Raw genomic sequence first — 21,287 nt, forward strand, 5'->3', positions numbered from 1 at the left:
TCATGCCTCCGTGCCTGGGCACAGGCTCTTCCCTGCAGCCTGCAGGCTGTGCCCAGCTAAGTGCCCACTCCTGTGCCCGGCGAAGCGCCGCTCACCTTCCAGTCCCCACCCGGGAAGCCCTGACACTCCACAGCCACGCTCAACCTCTCCGCCTCGCCCGCACCTCGCCAGCAGCGCTCTCTCCCTACGTTTGCCCTTTGCCCTTAACTGTAGGTAGAGGCATATCTACGTATGTATCCCAAAAAAAGGAAGAAAGAAAGAGAAAAAAAAAAACGAGAACAAAACAAACAAAACAATGCGGCTACAAGTTAGATACTGAGCACGGATTTACTGAGTAAATGACTGGACGAACGAGTACAGCAATATTCTGCCTTTTGTAATTTTTCTTTTACGGCTTTCTGCCGTGCTGCCTTACTACCCCCCAGGGGAAGATGTAAAATTTGGTAATGTTGAAGAAAATGTAACCTAGTTTCTTTTTTCTTTCTCCAGTTGAGGGAAGCACCTTTTGGACTCTGAATCTCACTTGCTGGCTGAAATAGAGAAATGTCTGCTTTCTCTGAACTTCTAATAACCAGCTGGTAAAAGAGATCATGTATGAAAGTGTGAAAGGCCCTGAGGTGAACTCGCAGGGTCCTCGGTGCATCTCACCAGTTGAGAGCAGGCGCTCAGACCGCGGGTGTCAGATTCACAGTCCGAGTCCCCGCTGATGAGACATAGGATTAACATTATGTTACCTATTTGTTTGAATGCTTTACACAGATAGTTGTCAAAGAGTTTTGGGTTACTGTGGTCAAACTATAGTGTTCAAAGAGATTGAAAGAGTAAGTGGCCCTTGACCAATCTAATCGAATTATGAATTGTTAATAAACAAAGGTAGACATAAATTCACTAATTAGATGATGTTGACTGGAAGTGAAAATCATCCCCTTTCAGTTTTCCATAGACTAACACCTCTTTGTCTCTTCCTAATAATTTGTTAACAGAGTTAAGTTAATTATACCTCTCAATTCATGGGGTTCTGTCATCTTAGGTCCATATGCAAGTTCTTTTTTATGATATGGCCACCACTCCAAGACTGGGTCATCATTCTCCATTTAAAGCAGTCTTTAGAAATTATGGGTTAAAAAGTGAGTATCCTCTTGTGTGTCTCCAGACACGGTATAGATATATCGGTTCATCTCTGGATAGACCTTATATTCTGCCAACATTCATTCGAAATGTCTTGTCCTGTGAAACTTCTCATTATCTATAACTGCAAGTGTACACTGCTGTTAGGTTAGGCTGACACAGTGATTGCTTGAACTATGACACTGTGCTATGATATAGTGAGACAACACCAACATTTTGTGACACTGGCATTATGCTTCAAGGAAAAGAGGACAGACCCTAGTCTCTCAAGCTACCTGACAGCTCTCGTACCACTTTCTTGAAAATGATACCAAGTAAAATGGTGTGTACCTTCTGTAGAAAGGAATTGTCTTCTAAATGTCACCCTTATTATTCATATGTTTTGCTCTGCTTATTGAATGCCCATTGTTCCCTGCATATAGATTATTCTTTTAAAAATATAGTAGACGTTTTATTTAGTACGGGTCGCTTAAATAAGATTCCTATAAAGTGTATTTAATAGGCTTGTTTCCTATGATTTAAAAACATTATCTAGAAGGTGATCATTCTTCAGCTTCAATGAAATAGACTATAAATTGCCCAGTTTTGTCCCAGTTTCAGCCTTTAATCATAAATTCTTTCAGAGGGACACACGTGTTGCCTAATATGTAGCCAAATGGACCCCCTTCAGAATTAACATCTGAAACCCTGTGACCAGTTTTTCGTCCTTAGTAGCCTGGCAAAAAAAGTCTGATGACAGCCTCCAGAATGCCATTCGAACATCTTAATTTCCCTCCGTCAACAATATTCCAACAAGTCACAGTTATAATTTTTAAATTTAACTTCTTAAATCATTTTTGTAAATATAACTTTATAGAGCAACATATAGTCCCATCCCTAGTATTACCTAAAAACCACCCTAGCAACACGCCGTCTGCCTCGGCACCACATACGTATCTGAAAAGTAGACACTGCTGTTGCCCCAGAAGTCTTGCTGAGCAAAGGGTGGCATTGTGTGCTTTGCATTTGCTTGTTCGTTACCCACATTTACTGCGGAGTAGACCCTCTAACTAGTAGTCTCCGGAAACCGCAGTCAAAATAAAAAAATGTCTGTTAAAATGCAAGGTCTTTCACTCCAAGATATTTATGCAGTATTTAACATGCCTCCCGATTCCTATTCATGATTTAGTAATAGTTGCATATAATGTAAGTAATACATTGGCACACATTTGTCTCCTTGTTCTGTCTAAATTTGGGAACCTGCAGAGAGCACTTTGAACCAGCACAGACCCAAGTCTATTCAGTTGTCAGGAGCTGCCGCTACATCTTTAAAATGAAATGGATCTGTTGATAGAAGCGTAATTGGAATTCAGATCAGAACGATCAAATGACCAAATTACTTAAATTAGACAAATAAATTGAATCACTTAAAGATGAAGAAACTGCTGGATTGGCAACGGCTTATGGCAGACAATAATCTTCAATCATTCTCTACCGCCGCGGTAAACACCGACGCATACTTTAGAGGATGGATGGTGTTAAGGATAGTAATAACAAAAGTTGGTACAAATTAAATAATCATTAAAGGAAAGAAGAGTTGAGTTTTTGTTCAGAATAAGAAGATTCTGACAGATGGGGAGTCCACACCATTTTAAGCATTGCAATAAAAAAAAAAAAAGACTGAAATTATATAATATGGATTTCATTGCCAAAAATACGCATAGATCGTGAAAAGCCTAATTGTATGCACTACATGAACCCTAAGGCTGTGGGAACCTTCACCCTTACTGAAGACTGATTCTTGGGACATGAAATCTATCATCATGTTAAAAACAACTTAATCCACCTAGCAGGCCTGCTTGGCCTTTTTTTATATGTATAATTAAGTATCGATGTCTAATAACTTACACGTGGTGGCACTACATTTATTTAGCAAATATTTACCGCACATCCACAGTGGGCTAAATCTTTAACAGAAAGTAATAGATGTTTATTGTGTACAAGAACCAGAAACACTTTTTTTGATAATTGAAGCAAAATGATATGCATCATCTAATTAATCATATGATTCAAATCAAGGCTTTGTCTAGATCACTAGAATATAAGCGTATTTTAAAGTCAGAAGAATATTTATTCATTTGTTCATTTATTTAACAAATCTTTATTAAGTGCCCATTATGTGTCAGAATTGTTCTGTGCCTGAAAAAAAAAAAAATAGCAGTAGACAAAACAGACAAAGCCATTTTTTGCACATAGTATTCACAGAAGTGGGGGAAACAGACAGTTTAAATATGCAGTAGAATGTCAGGATTCGGAGATGGAAGTGTGCTGATTTTGACAGGGTGGACAGGGAGGACTTCCCTGTAAAGGTCATTTTGTAGAACACGCCAGGCCGAGGGAAGAGCAGGCGAAGCATCCTAGTGGCAGAAGCCTGCAAGGTGTGCTTGGGAAGCGGTGAAAATCCAGGGCGGTTGGAGCAGGGAGAGGGTGGAGACGGTGGACAAGAGATAGAGCTGGAGAGGGAGCCGGGGCCCGGTTACGCCTCAACCATGGAAAGAACCACAGATTTTATTCTAAGGTTGATGGGGAGGCTTTGCTGGATTTTGAGCAAGGAAACGATTTGATCTTATTTGCATTTTGAAAGCATCACGTGGGCTGTGCTGTGAACTGACCCAGGGGAGGCAGAGGAGAAGGAGGGCAACTGAGAGGCCCCCTCGTGTCCCTGGTGACTGAGAGCACAGAGCATGTGCTGTGTGTCTTGAGCCGTGTTTTGATTCTGAGCATCATTAACGTCCTCATTCTGGATTAGCCCAGTTTTTTATCTATGTTCAGAAAAGATCATTTTTAATTTGTATGGACTCTTACTAATTTTTCGATAGCTTGGTATTCCAATTTATATACTGACAATTTTTCTCAGGACAATATTTTGAATTTCTTGTGATCCCAATTACTCTCTGATCTAGGAGTATTAATACTAAGCTAAAGTCATCCCATTTCCTTCTAGAAGTTTTATGTATATTTAATTATATTATGTTAACATGATTAGCACTTCACATTTAAAAAGTGGGTTTTTTTTCCATATTAGAGAAAATCCCAAACTAGATAACAGAACAGTTCATTTATTTAGGGCTAACATTTTATCAAGGAAAATAGGAGCTTGAACTCCAGCTCATGTTGAAGGGGCCCCTGACTGATACAACATCTGGATGAGTAATGAGAGCATCCTGTATGGATTGCTGGCATTGGTCCCATTGGCGCCTTGGTATGTATCTGCTAATGATCGCAGCAAGCCCCAAGTCTGCCTGCCTGACAACCGTCAAACCTCCGTAGATCATTTGTAAGTGAAAAAGGCATAGAATACATGTATTCAATGATTTTAAAATTGTAATCAACTATAGGCTGATTTATTTAAATAGAATTTATTTATGTTTTATGATATGCTCATTTATAGTATGGCCCTTAAAATTACTTATTTTGAAAAAATAAAAGATAATATATGATAAGAGGTAGTGTTTTGAATTCAAAGAGGTTGTAATATAACTTTCTTAAAATAGAAGATAAACAGTTTATGAAATGGATATATATAGCATGAGTAAGAATAAATCAAATCCCTAATAGATACTATATATAATACATAGTCACAACACAGTTAAAACAATGAACCAACTTCCAAGTATACTTATAATTCTCATGTTGGTTATAGTCAATAGCTTATTGGTTTCATTAAAACAATTGTTCCTCTTAGAAGTAATTCAAAATCCTCCTTAAAAAAAAAAAAAACTGTATTCCTGTAGTGGCCATTCTCTATTACTGAAAGAAAGTCCACATTTGATTATGCAGCTTAAAAAGTCTTCCAATATGAAACCAAGAACAGGACCATTTTGCACAGCCGTGCTTAAGAACAGAAATGCAGACATTTTAATTAGAATAAAAAGAATAGCACCATTAGCAAATAACTCTAGCATGAAAAAATGAGTGAGAGCCGAAGAATTCAATGTGACTTTTTGCATGTCGCTCCGTATATTTATCTAAAATCTATAAATTGAGTTTGTTTCTACTGTATTTAAAAGCGAGTAGATTCATCTCTCTTTCATTTGTTTTGGCTCCACAAATAAATACAATACATTCACATCATCTTAATAGACAATGTATTAAAAAATGTTTGTCTGTATTAATGGCAGGAATTTTGAACTTTTCCATGTTCTGAGCAGTGAGCTTCTCTGTTAGATGGTAAACTCCATCAATGGCGGGAAATGTTTTCCTAAGAACTTAGACGACATACTTTGGAGAGAGAGCAAGTAGTAAAAAGAGAAAGATATGGAAGAAGAGGACAGAGAGAACAAGGGCTAGAAAAAAAGTAGTAGTGGAAAACGTATCTTTAGCATTATTCAGTTTAATGGTATTCTAAAATTTTACAAGAATTTATAATATTTCTGGTAACTCAGATAAGTAAGTTTAAAATAATTCAGGTAAATAGGTTTCTACTTTTTGAAAGTTACATGAAATTTAAAGATATTAAAATTGAGAGGACAATGCCAAATATCTCATCTTTAAGATAGAATACATTAAGGGTGCCTGGGTGTCTCGGTTGAGTGTCTGATTCTTAATTTCCTCTTAGGTCATGATCTCAGGGTCAGGACATCAAGCCCTGTGTCAGACTCCACAGTACGCATGGAGCATGCTTAAGATTCTCTCTTTCTCTGCCAGTCCTGCCCCCACACCCCCCAAGTAAAATACAATAATAAAATAAAATAGAATACATTAGAAATGGTATCGATTAATAGCTTCTTTCTTTTTTAACAAAAAAAAAGAGAGAGACATTAATCTTTTTGTACTTCCAAATATGACAGGAAAAAACCTCAATTTATGGATTTTAGATAAATATGCATGGCAAATAGTTCTTTCATCTACATTGGGTCAAAGCTTATCTGCAGTTGATTAATTAAGTGTATGTGGAAAAATATTGTAGCTTGGTGGCCAGCCTGGCAAGGACTAGACCAATTTAATACAAAATGAGGAATGAACTCTCCACCACCAAGGGAAGCAACGGAACCAGCTGGGCACCAGATATCCTGTGACGTTGCTTCCACTTTTTCCGATTTATAGTCTCAGAAGAACCTTTTGAGGCAGATGGTACTACGAGCCAGGAGTCATTTTCCACTTTAACCGAAGTGTCAAGCAACTTACAGAAGTAAGATTTTGATGCATCTATTATTTATTCATCAAGCATTTATTAGATCAACAGTGGGCTGAGGCCCTTATCACATGATGCATGAGTCCATGTTCTTCCCAGTCAACAGCAGAGACGCGCAACACAGGACAGGTTGGAGGGCAAGTGGGTAAGGCTAAGGTTGATGGAAGAGTAAACAACCCAGTAGCCAAACATCAGCCCAAGGAGGGAAGCATTCTGATAAATGTCAGACTCATTTAGTAGAGAGGCGTTGGCAGAGAAGAAACAGCAAAGACTGTAAGATGACAGGAAGCAAGGATGTGCTAGATAAATAGAAATAACTAAAAATATGAGTTTCAGGGGGAAAAAAGTGTCAGAATTTTAGAGCCGACCACCCTGGACATCATCTTACTCGGTCAGCTTGTCCTTCATTACCCTGCAGCCAGAGGTCCAACAGCTGGAGAACGAGACGTCCAAACAAGACCCCAGAGCCCTGTCTCCTAAGTGGGGTTCTTTCAGTGGCCTGGCCTGACTTCCAGAAGCCTCTGTGACCTTGGGCCCCAAAGAGGACACATATGCTGTCATTTCTGACATGGAATGTGACACAAGAGTTTTAGGGAAGGAGAAAAATGTTTTGACGTATCACTTACTCTATACATGAACACACAGGAGAGGCATCCACCGAGGGACAGGAATGAGAAATGAATTGTCAGGGAGGTGCTCTCAGCGGAGGGATGGATTTCAAATCCTCTGGCTACAAGTCATCAATGGAAACCATCTGCAGAAATCCTACCCCCCCCCCCAGTTAAACTTCAAGTTCGGGGGGTCACGTTCTCTATGAAACCTTTCTAGAGCCTCAAGGTAGAAGCTGTTATTACTCCTCAGTGCTCTCAAAACATGCTGTTCACTCCCACAATGTCTCGCTCTGATGACACCATTTTATAGATATTTGTTTTTCTCCTTTAGTTGTTATCTCTGTTCCTGATAGGGATCACCCAGCCATCTTGGCGTCTCTGATGTTTAGCCCAGTCCCTCATACCAACCAGGTGCTCAGCTGCACGGAGGGGATGAGACTGAATTAAATGAGATGTGTCGTAAATGAAAATGGATATGCCTAAGAGGAGAAAGAAGACAGAAATGAACAAAGAGTGGCGGTCATGGCTGCAGCCCTCCCACCACCTTCGACAGTAGGACTTTCCCCCGGAGCTGGCTGTAGGGAGGCAGGCGTACCTGCTTCCCCTTCTTACCTTTTAAGCTTAATATTTTTGAGAAACTACAGTATTCTTATTTCAAGGCAAAATGTTCAAACATTTCTAACTGAGAGTCCTTCATCCCAAGGGTTTCAGAATAGCTCATGACTATTCCTGGCCGACAGCACTGCCATACAGCCCTGCCTCAGAGCAATCAAAACTCACCGGCAATGCGGCAGGAAGTCAATGCAGAATGCTGGCTGGGACCCGCTGACGAAAATGCCACCATGTGTTCACGAGTTTCACATTTCAGTGGGCGAACAAGTAAGACGAGGAGAGAGGAAGAAACACAGAGATGAGTCTCTTCGTACCATAAACTCTTCTGGAAAGTCATTTTTATATGGACAGAAGATCAATTTTAAACAGTTATTTACAAAGAAATGTGACTTTATCCCCCTGGGATTTCTCCATACACATTTGGATATATACATATATAAATATATATATATATATATATTTTTTTTAATTTTGTTTAAACAATTTAGAAATATATTATCCAGATCAAATCAGTGCAAAAAAATATTTACCAGGCTTGGTAATTCAGTCATTTAAAGCAAAATGTCTAATCTAATATTTTTATTTTTAAATATATTTTGAAATTATGAAAAATAACATTTGGACATATGGCACCTAGTTTTAACAAATACAAACATTGTAGCATATTTGCTTTTGATTGTTTCTCAAGAACCATAACGTGACAGAGAAAGTGAGGGCATCCTCCTTCCCTAGTCATATTTCCCAGCTTCCCTTTGTAGGGTGATAGCGTACCGTCCTTATGAATATTCTTGCGAAGATATTTATTTACTTATTTATTTGAGAGAGAGACAGAGCATGGGATGGGTGGAGAGGCAAAGGGCGAGGGAGAAACAGACTCCCTGCTAAGCAGGGAGCGGGACCTGGGACTCCGTCCGCCAACACCAGGTAAATGCACTGAGCCTAAGACAGTCACTTAACCAACGAGCCACCCATGCACCCCCCCATGAATATTTTTATTATATTTTGTCATTACTCAAATATTGAAATTTTTGATATCATGTACATTTAATGTTATTTTTAAAACAAATGTAAATTATATCGACCCTGAGATTAACAGATGAAAAATAAAGGGTGACGTAAGCATAAGGGAGATGGTTTAGTGCGAATTGTGATTATGAGGGGGGTCGGTTCTTTATATCTTTTATATTTTATTTTATATTTTATTTTATATTTATATTTTATCTTTTATTCTTTCTTTATATCTCACGGTTGAAATCCAAGGGTATGATATTAAACCGTATTTTTGTGGAAAATCTAGACTGTAATGACGTTCGCACATACTTACTCCTGGAAGTCCTTGGTCGGCTGAAAGCCTCCGGGAGGGCAGGTGCTCGGACATGACCGTGGTCGGGCAGGACTCCGGCCGCTGGGCCTGGAGGAACGTGCCCGGCCGCGCCCCGGGATCCTGACCGGAGGGAGAGCACGCGAACTCGGTACATCTCCTTATTCAAATGCCGAGTTCATTGTATTGTTTTAACTTCCAACTCCTTACTCTGGGGTTTTCATGCTTTCTGCCTTCTCTGTGTGGTAAGAGCCATCCAGTCCGAGCGGCCGCACTTCTTAGTAATCAGAGTCACCCTTGATTATTGAATATGTTTTCCGGCTTAATGAGCAAGAGCGTACGCATGATGCTAATGAGGGATTTTTGCTTCAAGATACTTTTAAAAATGTATAGGAGTAAGAAGAATTGTTTACTTTGATTCTTTTAAGATGTAAATGCAGCTGCTTCAAAAAGGAAAAAACAATCCTGAGAAAAAATGCAAGCATGATACCTGAAAACGGAGCCCCGGTCAACCCTGCTTCGACTGTATTGTCTGCGGGGAAGGGGGGCCCCGGGGCCACGTGCTGCCTGGGGGGGAGCCTTGTTTGCTCTCGGGGCGCTGGCGCTCACAGGTACCCCCTGCCGGCTTAGAGCAGTCGTCTTAAATCAGCCCCGGAACCAGGCAGAGTACACGTTACTACTAAGACTCATTCTCCTTAAACTGCCGGTAAGGATGCTTGCGTGACAAGGCTCTGTTCGCCCCGGTCCTAACAGCAAAGAAAGGAAACTCTCCCCACCAGGAAATCGTGTCTTCCTGAGCCCCACACAGCTGCCCGGCTGCTCCGCTCATCAGTTTCCTCTTTGGAACACAACACAAATCAGGAAAAAAGCAGGAAAGGGAGAGCAGGAGGGGCACGGTGGTGACATCTGTGCCTTAGTACCTCCCTCTGATATACCTTAAGTGGGGAGTCACTAAGTGCCACTGATTCTTGCTTTTCTTCATTTGGAGGGAACACCGCTGCCCTGCGTTTTCCCTGCTAGCCCCCAAGTGTACAACAGCAGCCTGGCCTTCAGTCCCTCCGCCTGCGCTCCCCTCCCTAAAGCACCCCTTCCATCAAGGTGACCTTCTCATCACCCTCTCCCCAAAAACCTTTTACAACTCTTCTTTGTGGAGGAGATAAAGGCCGCTCCTTAGAATCGAGCCCGTTTGCAAGCTTTCTAGAGCGCTGCCTCCTGCCACTTTGGTTCGGAAGAGTTCATTCCGATCAGGCTGATCTATTGGCGGCTCCCAGCTCCTGTTGGGGTCTCCCACCTCCCCCCACTGCATGGGCTCCATCACACGTCTGTTAACCCGACTCACCTTCGGAGATAGTTCAGTTTCCTCCTTTAACCCCTTATCTCATGAGCATTAGAACCTGGGAGTGTCATGGAAGTTGGAGCTCAGCACGTGGCACGGGGGAGCCCTCCGTAGCTTCCCGTCCTTTCCCACCACCCTCCCTTGGTTTCACTCGGTGGATCACTTCTGTTGACTGCTCCACAATGATGTCTTAGCATCAGGGCACTTACGCACCTGTCCCTGTCACCTCACACCACAGGTGCATCCCCTGTAGCATGTGGAGGAAAGCCTTTTAATACATGCCACTGAATCACGTTCATTAAACAAGAATATTAAATTCCTTCTGATAGGATGAAGGGGGCAGAGAAAAGGGTGTTTTGGAGCCAAGATGTTTGGGGTTTCTCAATGGACTATGCAAGCTATCCGACTGAGAAAGAGCGAAGGGACTTGCTGAAAGTGCTGATTTCTGAGACCTACCTGAGACCCGGTGCATCAGAATTTCTCACACGAATGTCACATATACTAAGTTAGAAAATCTCTTGGTCTTAGAGGGTGAGGAGGACTATTTTCTGTAATTACAGCTCCCCACATCTGCACGCCAAAACCCCCTGCAGCATTTCTGACGACTCCAGTTCATACTCAGCCTCACACGAGACCTCCTGGGTGGGACTCTCTGGGTTGCTGCCCAAGGTTGAGCTATTCCACAGAAGGTCTTTCTTCGCATCCAAGATTAGAAACCACTAAGCCAAAAGTTAATGATGACCAATATTTATTGGTTAATTACAACTTCTCAGAAACTTCATTAAACAGTTTATGTACGTTATTCCGATTAATCTCCACAGTCTTGAGTCAGTGTCTTCATTTTCACCGGCTCGAGGAAGTTAAGTAACTAGTTCAATGCCATTGTGCTAGTAACTGATCGCGCCTCGGGGAAACACAGGCCTGTCTGAGACCAAATTCCAGGCTCGAGTCCCATCCCCCGTCTACCTTTACTGTATTAGACATCATTTTGGTACACGGCCGTCAGTCTATCACCCAGGAATTGTCCCACTTGTTCAACAGGTGATTCTGTTTTTGAAAGTTCTGGCACCGCCCCAGAGAAGGGTCTCTCAGCTTAATTTCCCTTCGTTCAGACCCCCCTTGACTGGCTATCTGTTGCTCGAGGCTTTTCCTCAATATTCCCAAGACCTTCCATCTAATAGACCAACTTCTATCCTTTACCTCCTTATAAAGAGAGAGAGATTAATGGCAACTAAGCTTTTTCTGTGTACAAGATAACCTACGTCCGCCTTGGAAAACATCACTGTAGTCCTCGGTGATATGTCTGGAGAAGGGCATTATTCCTTCCTCCCAGATTTCAAAGCTAGAAGGGTTGCCCTTCTCAAATTTAAAAACAAAACAAAACATAAAAACAAGCTCACATATATTGCCTGAGTAACAATGTAGCCGACTTCGCAGTCTTACCTCCCGGTCAATGCTTTTCCACACTCCGTACAGAGGCTTTTTGTTTTCAGTGGATTTTCACATCTCTTATTTCACTTTCCCCCTCACAAACCAGTCATTCCTGAATTGTAGTTTCTGTACAGATAAAATAATTATAATCAAGTTCCATCAAAAGGAGTTCCATGAGAGCTAATGAGTAAATGGGCTTAAAGTATCACAAGAGTCTTGAATGAGAAAGACACTGTTTTCTCTGTCATTAATAGAATGCTGCTCATCCGTTACAGCCCTGAGGAGAGCACAGGCAGTGGCTCTGACCTCATTTTCTGGCCGGGCCAGAAAGGGTCCGCGTAATAGCCCCAGGGACAGCCAGGCTCAAGGGACACAAACCAGTCAAGGTTCAAAACAAGCCAGAAAGCCGTCTTCACTGCAGTGCAGTTGGGTCCTTTAAAACTGATTAGCGATGTCGTGTGGACAAAATTTGGAATGGGCAAGTCGAGGACCTGGGGAGAGGAACAAGTGACGGCACGTTGAATAGATGAAACAAAATCTGGTGAAATTCGAGGGCAGCCACCAGCCAGACACATGAATAAGTGATTTCTACCTGGCGGCTTTGGCGTCCTCTCACTCTGGAGGGCAAGGAGGCATTCCCAAATGTGAGGGAACGCTCTCCTTCACCCACCGCAGAACGTCCTTGGAGGAGCCATTTCAGGAGCGGCAGGTTGCTGAATGAATGTCAAGCCCCCAAGAAGGTTCATGAGATAATTATGGATGCATGTGGGCCATCGTAGACACCACCTTTTACTTCCTGTAATTTCAGTTCTTGACTCCATCAAGTGCTCTTTCTAAATCACCAGATGTTCCCTTACAATTCAGAGAACTAAGGCTTTCCGTCAATGTTAATGTTCTTTGAAGGATTTCAGAGGGTGGTATTTCCACATACAGACCCTAAAATTATTATTTTCAAGTAGGGCTGATTCTTTTTCTTTATAGCCTAGAAGAAAAGAGATCTATGTAATCGCAGTGTCAAAATGTCAAAAGACTGAGATAGGTTGGAAAAAAGAAGAAAAGGAAAGAAAACACACACACACACACACACACACACACACACACATGCACACGTACCCTTAAAGGCATCCATGCAGTCCTCAGCCTTACAAATCCTTGGCTCACAGAAAATACTCGTGACATGCTGTAATTAACTAGTTACTCCTCTCAGAATGAATAATAATGCAATTATTTGCCAAAAGCAGTGAAGAAGGGATAGTTTCTGTTTTTAAAAATATCTGCCTTTCATTTCTGTAAAAAGAAAAACCCCGGATTAATTTACATAAGCTGGTACAGCGCGGAGTGACCTGCAATTTCACTGTTACACTGTATGATAATTCTGTCACCTTTTTATCGGAGCCTTATATTTTTCAGCGGTTTGAAACAGCCATAAACTGACAAGTCACTACCATGTTTAAATTATATTGGTTCTTAAAACCTGTACCTGAATACTGCAAAATATAAGTAGTGACCTGCATGGTGAAACCTGTCCTTTTCACAACTGTACTCTGATGTCACTGAGTCACTAAGGGCTAGTGCCCTGTCTCCATTGTGGGACACAAGTTCAAGGAGGCAGGTGGCCTCTTTCAATTTCCAGGTAGCACAGACTTAGGTGAGAGTGTGTTTGAATAGATCGCGGGTTTTTCCTCCTGTGTGCTCATGTCTAGACGGTAACTGTCCTCTTTCACTTCATCCACGTCCATCCAACAATCATTTATTGATGACTTGCTGTGATGCCCTCTACCAGGTTCCAGAAACTCAAAGGTAAAAAAGACATATTGCCTTTAAGAAGGTTGCAGAAGATGAAGGTATAAACTAGTAAACAGGCTCATTAAGAATGCAGTAAATGCCCCCACGGAGCCCATTCTCCGCACACACATACGCAAATTCACGTAGTCATATCAACACGAAAATCTCTCTGCCCCATGAATCCAAACTTTAGAAAATTCCAGGCTCTTTGAAAGTTTTGAAAGAGCTACTTGGAAAAGATTTGGTGCTAAAACTTAGTTGGAGTGTTCGTTTGTGAGTCTGTATGTGTATCTGTCTAAATGTATGTTTTTATAAAAAGTAGAAACAACTTTATATCGAATTTTGTTAAGGATAAAATAGTGTTAACTATTGATGTCTTAAGTAGTCAGATTCACTTAATTCACATCATTTGTTATTCATTCTAAGAATCGGGTATTAGTTCAGAATGCCTTCAAATGAATATTTGCTGATACATCCCTATGATACTACAAAGTCGGGATCATCTGTTTGGGAAGACAGAGACTAAGAGGCATTGTGACTTAGATTCATAAAACCACGATCAATATTCCAAGAGTAGACATAGCCTTATTTTTTCAAGTCCTATTCATCCAAGGTATTCCTTTAATTAGTTAATATTGGGAATTTGGGTTTGTCTTCTTTTTCATTGTACTGAACAGTCTGTGCAACAGTGTTGTTTCTGGCATCAAACTGCCTGTATTGGAAATTAAGTTCTTCCCCATAAAAGCTATTTGACTTCTCCAAGCTTCGATTTTCTCATCTGTAAGCTGAAGATAGCAATAGTAGCTACCTCAGAGAGAGAGAAGGATGAAAGGAGTAATGGGATATAAAGCATAATAACACTATCATTAAGTAAGCTACTATTATTATTGTCATTATTTGAGCTCAGTGAGAACATTTAATATCTGCCAAGAAAATTATTTAGCTACCCTATGTCTGTTTTTATGACAATATAGTAATGATAATTTATATTATTGCATCCTTTTTTAAGAATATAGGGCCATGTTATTATATTTATTCATTTCATTTATTTATCTACTACCTGCAGTTACTGAATGACTAGTGTATACAAAGTCCTGGGTGGTGCAGGGAATACAAAGATAATTCAGGTACTATCAGCAGAGTTTCAGGTTATTGTCCTGGAATCCTGCACAGTTTTTCAACTAATTAAATTTAATAAACTCGGATATTAAAAATAATTGGAGGATACCTGCAGAGCCCTCATATCCTATATAATTTACTCTTTAGATAGACAAGAAAACATGACTTTCTCTCTGTTCTGCTATTAGTTACAGATAATTATGTTGATGTCTTTCAAGGAAATAGTCCCCAGAGTCTAACACAACAATAAATTTTCTTGAAGGTAAAATAGAACCAACTTAAAAAAAAAAAACAACACAATGTCTATCTCCTCACCTCTTTTTTAATACAAATGGTTAAGGAGAACAAGGCTGATCTACAAAGTCACTTCCCCAAACGCGTGGTGAGAAGGACCAAAAGCTCTTGAACACGCAGGCGGCTGTCAATCTCAGATCTTTCCGATGCCATCGGGCCGAGGTCAGATCAGCACTTAACTAACCACTCGATGACTTAAGCATTCAGAGATGGCTACCATCTGTCCTAGCTCTTTGTTCCTAAGTATGTGAAAGTAAAAATAACCAAGTGCTCCTAAAGCAATTCTCTGACAAAAAATTAAGGGCATTGGCACTACTTCTGCCAGCACTTTCGACAGCGATCTAGGTGATTCTGATCCAGATGGTCTAAGGACACACTCTGAGAAGTGCTGGTGTGTAGACAAACCCCCTCTCACTTATTCAACAAGTGGATCAAGCAGTGGTTCCCGGGAGGTGAATCTGGTGCCCGGCTGACAGCCGAAGAAGGCAGAATCGTAGGCGCCACCCCCAGAGTTACTGGGGCCCAGCAACCTGCTTGTAAATCGGTATACTTAAAAGTTTTCCAGGAGATTCTAACACACAGCCTATGGTGAGAGGAAAGGGGTTATATGTTACTTGAACACGTCCGTGGGTGGTCCTTGTGCCACACTTTACTAGCTTCCTGACCTTATAATTGCGCTATCATTGGTCTATAAAATGGCTGTTGTGAAGATTAAATAAAGCAATGCACGTTAAGAACCCAGCGTGCGGTAAGCTAGTTGTTACTGTAATCATCATATCACATGCCCAGCTCTGAGTAAGATCTACAGAGGTAAATGTGAGCGAAGCATATAATCTATTTAGAAAAATAGTGTAAATACGAATAGAAATTTAAAATACAAGTTTTTATTTTAAGGCAACAACGTATTTACACACATATAAAAATATTCCGAGTGACAAAGTAGACTGTAAAATACACAGAATTATAAGAACATAGGAAAAGTCCTATCAAGTTTGCTAGGAATGTCTAATTCTTCTAATTCAGGCAACTTCATTCTCATTGACTCACTAACTTTTTATGTATATTATAGAAAAATATTAAAGTCGTGAGTGATAATCAACTTGTGTTTATTACTCAAAGCTAGAATTAGAAAAAACAGCATATGTCTGGGGAAGGGGTCCATGGGACAGGTTTCAAGGGGCTCACGCTCTAACATTTTATGCAAAAAAGTTGTTTGGTGTGAGTATGAGTATTTCTGAAGAGAGAGCCATATCTTTCATTTGATTCTCAAACTGTGTTATGCTGCCCCCAAGGTAAGGGCCTCCAAAGATTCCCGCTTAGCACGCCCCGCGCATTCCCATGTAGCCGAGAGAGAGAATTCCTGATTGCGCTCCAAGCGATCTCCCGGCTTGCTTTCTTGCAAACGTCCTCTGCATCATTTTCCTCACGCGCTCGCCGTTCAGATACCCCGAGAACAGAAGTAACACAGTAAGATCCCATTTGAGGAAGTGTAAAGCAGACTTTCAAGGCGACCTCAGCCTGTTCGAATTCTGCTGACATCACGGCGGCTTACCCACGTGTTTTTAAAGTTCCAATGGCAGAGATTTACTGATGATTATTTTCTGCATTTTCTCCTTTTTAAATTTTTTAATCCTCTTATCAGTCTTTTGAGTTATTTTCAGCGAGTTCTGTGCCTCTTTTCATCTCAGGTAAAAGAGTGAAGGAGCCGCCCTGGAAGGATACAATTCAGTTTTGCCGACTTGTGTGTTGGCAACCTGGCCGTTCTCCCACTTTCTCTTTCCTGTATAACGTGATAACAACATACCGACGCTACTTTTTCTTTTTTTATTGATTGAGGTGAATTGGTATATGACATTATGTACGTTTCAGGTAAAGGAGCTTGTGATTTGGTATTTGCACACACTTGGACGCGCCCGCCGTCTTGCGTCTAGTTACTGTCCATCACCATGTGGCCGACCCCTCACCACTTGGACCTCTCTCCTCCTTTAGGTGCGTGTGCAACATCGACTGTTCCCAAACCCACTTCAACCCCCTGTGTGCTTCCGACGGGAAGTCTTACGATAACGCGTGTCAGATCAAAGAGGCATCGTGTCAGAAACAGGAGAAAATTGAAGTCATGTCGTTGGGTCGATGTCAAGGTAATGTTTGTACCAAAACTCATTTCAAAGAATGTTTTTAGTCTTAGTGTAGAGATGAAAAGTGAAGAGAACTCCTTATTAGGCGAGCTAGTCCCTTTCCGGAAGACGGTTCTGGTTCATAATTGGTGGGAGAGTCTACTGTGGCATTCGTGGTGAGTGTAGGCGTTGGACAGCCTCTCCGCAGCAGCCCGTATCTTGTTCCGTGTAACGGGACTGTGTCTTCACAATGGCGGAAACACAGAGGCAACATGCAGCTGACATTCTCCCTGCACAGTGGGGGGGGGGGGGGGGGGGTCAAAGTCATCTTTAGCAAAGAATCTGAGGTTTTATTAGAAAACCTTGAAGTTAAAAACAAATCACACCATTTTTATGTATTGAATCAATAGACATATTTCAAGAACATTTTTTTAAAGCAGGATGTATAAGAATGTCCTGTTTTGCTTCTTATTCAGAAAGAAACATTTCCTTGGTTTTTGACTTGTTACTCCTTTATCCATCTATCTCCGCTATAATTGTGAAACTTCCCTTTGTCCCAAACTCTAGAAAGCTGATATCATTCTATTATTTGCTCTCAAGCAAAGTGATGTAAACCTGTCTTTGCATAAAGGTAGCTTAGAACTATAGTTGTAAAATTTCCTAAGTGACAGTGAAGGTACTATTGGTGGAAAAATATAAATTTGACATTAGATGTTTAAGAAGCAATTAATCAATATTAATTGTTAATTTTTTTAACACAGATAACACAACTACAACAACTAAATCTGAGGATGGGCATTATGCAAGAACAGATTATGCAGGTACATTATAAATTTTCTACTATAGAATATGAGCACTTCTATAAAAAAGAGTAGGGGGAAATCATTTTTTTTTTTTAACCATTAATCCTAAGTTGAATCTTGCAAGACTTCTGACATGTACTAATTTTCCCTTGTTTGGTTCAAACTTTCAATAAGCAATAGTGAATTTATGTTGTAGCAAGTAAAATGCCTTTTTTTTTCTTGCCAGAGTTAAAGCACTTGTCAAAAATGTCAGTAAGATATAACTAACTTGTTTTGACAGTGCAAATGGTACAAATGACAAAACATTTATCAAATTAATGGGCATCAGTGGAAACTAATGCAGTTTTTGGCAGTATATTATAATGAATGCAAACATTCTTGTTTGAATTTCCATTAAAGTCAACAATAAAAAAGTTTGTTAGTCTCTAAACAGCTAGAAAGGACACCTATAAATAATACAGGCTATCTCTTTAAATGCAAAGTTCAAAAGTTATATGTAACTTATTTTTAAAATAATAATTTATTTAAAAATAATAAAAATTTATTTTAAAAGTATAATGTAAAGTCTGACTTGTGCAGAATTATCAAGCATTTATATAAAAATGTTAATTTTATTTAGCAGTTCTAGAATATTATTTTGAGAACTATTCTATCTAATATAATTTTTCTAGGGTGAGAAATAACTTATGGGTATGCAAATAGTATTTTAACAAGTTATGAAATTTTATAAAAACTTAGAATTAAAATATAAAAGTAAAATTATTGATATGTAGAGTTTTGTTTTTTAAAGAGCTTTTCACTTAAATATTAAACAGCGATAACTAGATTTTTGGTCAGTAGTCAACCAAGAAACGCTTCTTATATTTCAAGATATGTGTTATCATTCATTTTTTCTGAAATTGTATTTTAATAATATTTCTGAATTATTTTTATATACAAAATTAATCTCAATGAAATTGAGATCAGATGTTGTACTATGGATACCTCACACCTCTCAGAATTTGGAAATAACAAAAAAGGTTTTTTTTAATTCTTCATTTTTATCTTAATGGTTTTCAACATGTAAATAAAACTTTTCATGTGCTAGAAGCCTGGAGTTATCCTGGACAATGATACATGGAAAAACATTAATTCTACTATGATAGAGCTGTTCCCAAATGCCCAGAAGAGATAGAAGCAGGTATTCCTTGAAAAGAACAGTCCATGGTCCATAAATTTGGGAGAAATCCAGATAAACAGATGACTTTCTCACCCAGGACACCTTACAGCTCTTGTGTGCACTGTAAAATTTTTAAGAGATACACACCTTTTATTTATTTATTTTTTAGTTTTTGTTTTAATATATACAAAATACACACAAATGTAGGCTGTAGGGTAGTATAATGAAGCAAATGTATTCACCACTCAAATGCAGTAACATCAACCCATGGCTAATCTCGCCCCATCTCCAACTACATCCTCTTTCAGCACTTTCAAAATATGTGGAAAGAGATCCCAGAAATTGCATAATTTTATTCATAAATACTTTAGCCTGCAATTCTAAAAGATCAACATTTTTAAATACAATTGTGTTATTATCACACCTAAAATAATTATTAATAATTCCGTAGAGTGAATAGCTTTTATCCAACTTATTTGAAATATAATCCATGTTTTTGCGGCACTTTTGAGTACTGGTATTCCCAAGAATGCACTTTGGAATATGCTGATTCACAGGAAAGTATTAAAAGTGATAAAAGATAATGAAAAATCAAGGTCTGAGACTAATATTATACATTTTAAATGTTAAATGAATAAAATTTAAATTCTGTATTTTGTTATAAACAATAGCTTTATCTCAAAGGTATTGTAAGCCACTACCTGGCATATTTAATTTTACTGTAGCCTAAAGTATTTGAAGATTTCATAAAGATTTCACTTTCATATAAAAAGTTACTAACTGTGCTTAAAATACCTTTATACTTGTTTTGCAAACTAATTCACTTGGAAAAAAATCTTCAAAAATGTTCATTTTTATTGTTTCGCTATTGGAACAATAGTCATTGGACTCCTAGGAAAATCAAGTTTCTCCCTGAAACAAAGACCTTGTCAAGCTGATTAGCATCAATATGCAAGTATATGTGAGTTTATAAAATTGTACATTACATATCATATTGGAGTTTACCACTCTGTCATTGTCATTCGTGTTACCTTTTTACAGAATGCCCATTTTCAAAGAGATTGGGAGTTAAATTTCTCTTCTAAAAAAAATCACATTTGAATTTGGTTTCAAACAGATATTTTTTTTTAAGATTTTATTTATTTATTTGACAGACAGATCACAAGTAGGTAGAGAGGCAGGCAGAGAGAGAGGAGGAAGCAGGCTCCCTGCTGAGTAGAGAGCCCCATGCAGGGATCGATCCCAGCACCCTGGGATCATGACCTGAGCCAAAGGCAGAGGCTTTACCCACTGAGCCACCCAGGCATCCCCAGATAATTTTTTAAAATAATTTCAAACCACATCCAGTGCTCCATGCAATACGTGCCCTCTATAATATCCACTACTAGACTCACCCAACCCCCCACCACCCTCCTCTAAAACCCTGTTTGTTTCTCAGAGTCTACAGTCTCTCATGGTTTGTCTCCCCCTCCGATTTCCCCCAACTCACTTCTCCTCTCCATCTCCCAGTGTCCTCCGTGTTATTCCTCATGCTCCATAAGTAAGTGAAACCATATGATAATTGATTCTCTCTGCTTGACTTATTTCACTCAGCATAATCTCTTCCAGTCCCGTCCATGTTGATACAAAAGTTGGGTATTCATCCTTTCTGATGGAGGCATCATACTCCATCATATATATGGACATATAAGGGCATCTTGGTTCTTTCCACAGTTTGGCAACTGTGGCCATTGCTGCTGTGAACATTGGGGTACAGATGGCCCTTCTTTTCACTACATCTGTATTTTGGTGGTAAATACCCAGTAGTGCAATTACAGGGTCACAGGTAGCTCTATTTTTAATTTTTTTTAATATTTTATTTATTTATTTGACAGACAGAGATCACAAGTAGGCAGAGAGGCAGGCGAGGGGTGGGGGAAAGCAGGCTCCCTGCTGAGCAGAGAGCCCCATGCGGAGCTTGATGCAGGGATCAATCCCAGGACCCTGGGATCATGACCTGAGCTGAAGGCAGAGGCTTTAACCCACAAAGCCATCCAGGTGCCCCTATTTTTAATTTCTTAAGGAATCTCCACACTGTTTTCCAAAGTGGCTGCACCAACTTGGATTCCCACCAACAGTGTAAGAGGGTTCCCCTTTTTCCACATCCTCTCCAACACTTGTTAGTTTACTGTCTTGCTGATTTTGGCCATTCTAACTGGTGTAAGGTGGTATCTCAATGTGGTTTTGATTTGAATCTCCCTGATGGCTAATGATGAGGAACATTTTTCATGTGTCTGATAGCCGTTTGTATGTCTTCTTTGGAGAAGTGTCTGTTTATGTCTTCTGCACATTTTTTGATGTGATTATCTGTTTTTTGAGGAGTTCTTTATAGATCTTGGATATCAGCCCTTTGTCTGTACTC

At 39.8% G+C, this 21,287-nt stretch overlaps 1 protein-coding gene across 1 annotated transcript in view; it reads left to right on the forward strand.

The window, feature by feature from the left end:
- TMEFF2 (transmembrane protein with EGF like and two follistatin like domains 2) overlaps positions 1-21,287 on the forward strand; it is a gene marked incomplete at both ends in the record, with an annotated part of 221,059 nt that overhangs the window by 155,770 nt on the left and 44,002 nt on the right. Inside the window, 2 exons of the mRNA XM_080797869.1 lie at positions 16,800-16,948; positions 17,686-17,745. Coding sequence (XP_080653995.1) covers positions 16,800-16,948; positions 17,686-17,745 — 209 coding nt within the window. The remainder of the gene's footprint in view (positions 1-16,799; positions 16,949-17,685; positions 17,746-21,287) is intronic.

Source organism: Martes martes, assembly GCF_963455335.1.
Source record: "Martes martes genome assembly, chromosome: 3".
In the NCBI taxonomy this organism is placed as follows: Eukaryota; Metazoa; Chordata; class Mammalia; order Carnivora; family Mustelidae; genus Martes; species Martes martes.